Raw genomic sequence first — 2229 nt, 5'->3', positions numbered from 1 at the left:
AGTTAGTGTTACGTAGTGTTGAAAACGTCCAAAAAAAAGTGACAAACATCGATAAAAAGCATCAACAAAAGTGTTGATTTTCATTTCCTCGTTGTCTTTCCTACACCCTCAGTTTTTGTTGTACTCGTGCCCTCTGTCCACCATTTCCTTCTGCGCCGTCCTCCCATCTTCACCCAAAGTCTTTGGATTTGTGGCGAGACACCCTGCAGCAGACATGCACCACTGTTATCTGTTCCAGAGCAAGACGTTTGTGAGTGTTCCCCGTACAGCAGGACAGCTGTGCAGCCGTAACTCAGGCCTGTGTGTAACGTGTGTAATAACAACAGAGTGTAAATTGTAATTTCCCCTTGTGTAAAGGATACATTCCATTATTCCATTATTACATTACACTGTTACATTACATTACATTTCCTATTGGAACTATTTAAAAGTTTATCATAGTTATTTGAGCAGGAAAACCCTAACATTAATATTGGAAACATTCATTTTCAAGTCTCACGTGCTGGTCTCAGTTATTGGGGATGTCTTCCGAGCTTCAAAAAAAGAGGAGAGCATCAGGGGAGGAAGAGACCTGATAGTGGAAGCCCTCAGACATAAGGTTAGTTCTAGAGAGAGCTGTCAGAGCTGGGGTCAGTTTATTCTGTCATAATGAGGAATTTATTTTGAGTTTTTGGTTCTCAGTTTGCCTTCATGGCTGAATTGAAAGGGTATTGATAGCTGCTTCATCTTCAACATTCTTTTCTTTCTTTTTTTCAGAATAAAGTGCTGCAAAGAGAGAATTCTGAGCTGAAGAGGAGGCTTGCAGGACAGACTAACTGATCCTACTTCTATATGCTGTTGTACTTATACACACTTACATACCACGACACATAAAACATTGCCCCTCTTATGTACTGTTTACCCTCAGGACAACCTCCCAGCAGAACGGTTAAACACAGAAAAAGGATTTAAGAGGGGAGGAAGGAAGGATGTAAACCAATTCTAGAGTTGAAACTACACGTGTCATAATATTAATACTACTAAAAAATAAACGTTGGTCTTATTATTACTCTTTTTTTATATATTGAATAATTTGTAGGTGCGGTACCTGCATCTGAACCAGTAGAGGGAAGCAGTACACAACTAAGAACTATTTGGGTGCGTTCAAATGCTGCCTTTACAGCGTCGGTCAAAGTGAATGTAACTGTTTTACCTTCTTGAAGAACCATTAACTTAAAAGAACAGAGAATGTGTCAGCGATGGTAGAATATTATGAGATTTGCAACTGCACAACAACTGGATAATACATCGATCTTTCATGCCTGCTTGTCTATTAAAATATAAAATAACGCAGTGGAAGCCAAACCAATGGAATACATGAGTCATTGAATTATTGAATAATAGATTGGCCAATGCGTTGAACACATATCTGTGTGCAAACTATCTGAAGGGGAATGGAGACAGACCATCTAACAATTGGGATCTTTCAGACATGCTGGCAAATGGAAAGTGCACAAAAAAAAAATACTTTCGGTTAGACAGGGATCGTGTGGTACAAAACTGTCTCACGGCAGTTTGTGAAATGTTTACATAATTTAATCTATTGATTTGTGTACACAGACATGTTTACCTTGTTTTTTTTTCTGATGGTCAGCACGTTTTTTGAACTAATGTTTTTCAATGGGAAGCATCTTTTGTGATCACAGCACGGGCAATAAGACCAAAATAATGATATTAAAATAAATACGTATAAACCATAAGATCTTGTGAATAAATGTTGGGTTAAAAAATACCAATAACAGCAGAGCCGGCAGAAATAATCGTGCTGTGATCACGAAAGATGCTTCCCATTGAAATACATTATTAAAAAAAAAGAAAAAAAAAAGTGCTGCTCCATCACGAAAATTAAACGAGATAAACGTATCCGTGTATACGAATAAATAGACATGTAGCCTACATTTGAGACTGGGTTGCATGGCACTAGATGCATGACAGCCTAATTGTGCCCAATTGTGGTTTTGATGGAATCGATATTTTTTATTAATGATTCTAAATATTTTCTAATGACGGCTAAGGGACCGTTCCCATAACGTTCTCTAAAGGTTGTAACGTTAAGGGAACGTTCCCATAACGTTCTCTAAAGGTTGCAACGTTAAGGGAACGTTCCCGTAACGTTCGCTAAAGGTTGTAACGTTAAGGGAACGTTCCTATAACGTTCTCTAAAGGTTGTAACGTTAAGGGAACGTTCCC

At 38.2% G+C, this 2229-nt stretch overlaps 1 protein-coding gene across 1 annotated transcript in view; it reads left to right on the top strand.

Moving 5' to 3' along the window:
* LOC116691900 (PTB domain-containing engulfment adapter protein 1) overlaps nt 1-1317 on the top strand; it is a 2807-nt gene extending 1490 nt beyond the window's left edge. Inside the window, exons 5-7 of the mRNA XM_032519807.1 lie at nt 113-250; nt 494-598; nt 757-1317. Of these exons, the coding sequence (XP_032375698.1) occupies nt 113-250; nt 494-598; nt 757-819 (306 nt within the window). The 3' untranslated portion in view covers nt 820-1317. The remainder of the gene's footprint in view (nt 1-112; nt 251-493; nt 599-756) is intronic.
* Nucleotides 1318-2229: the final 912 nt, after the last annotated feature.

This window comes from Etheostoma spectabile, chromosome 7, assembly GCF_008692095.1.
Source record: "Etheostoma spectabile isolate EspeVRDwgs_2016 chromosome 7, UIUC_Espe_1.0, whole genome shotgun sequence".
In the NCBI taxonomy this organism is placed as follows: domain Eukaryota; kingdom Metazoa; phylum Chordata; class Actinopteri; order Perciformes; family Percidae; genus Etheostoma; species Etheostoma spectabile.
This window is presented reverse-complemented; position numbering and strand designations above follow the sequence as displayed.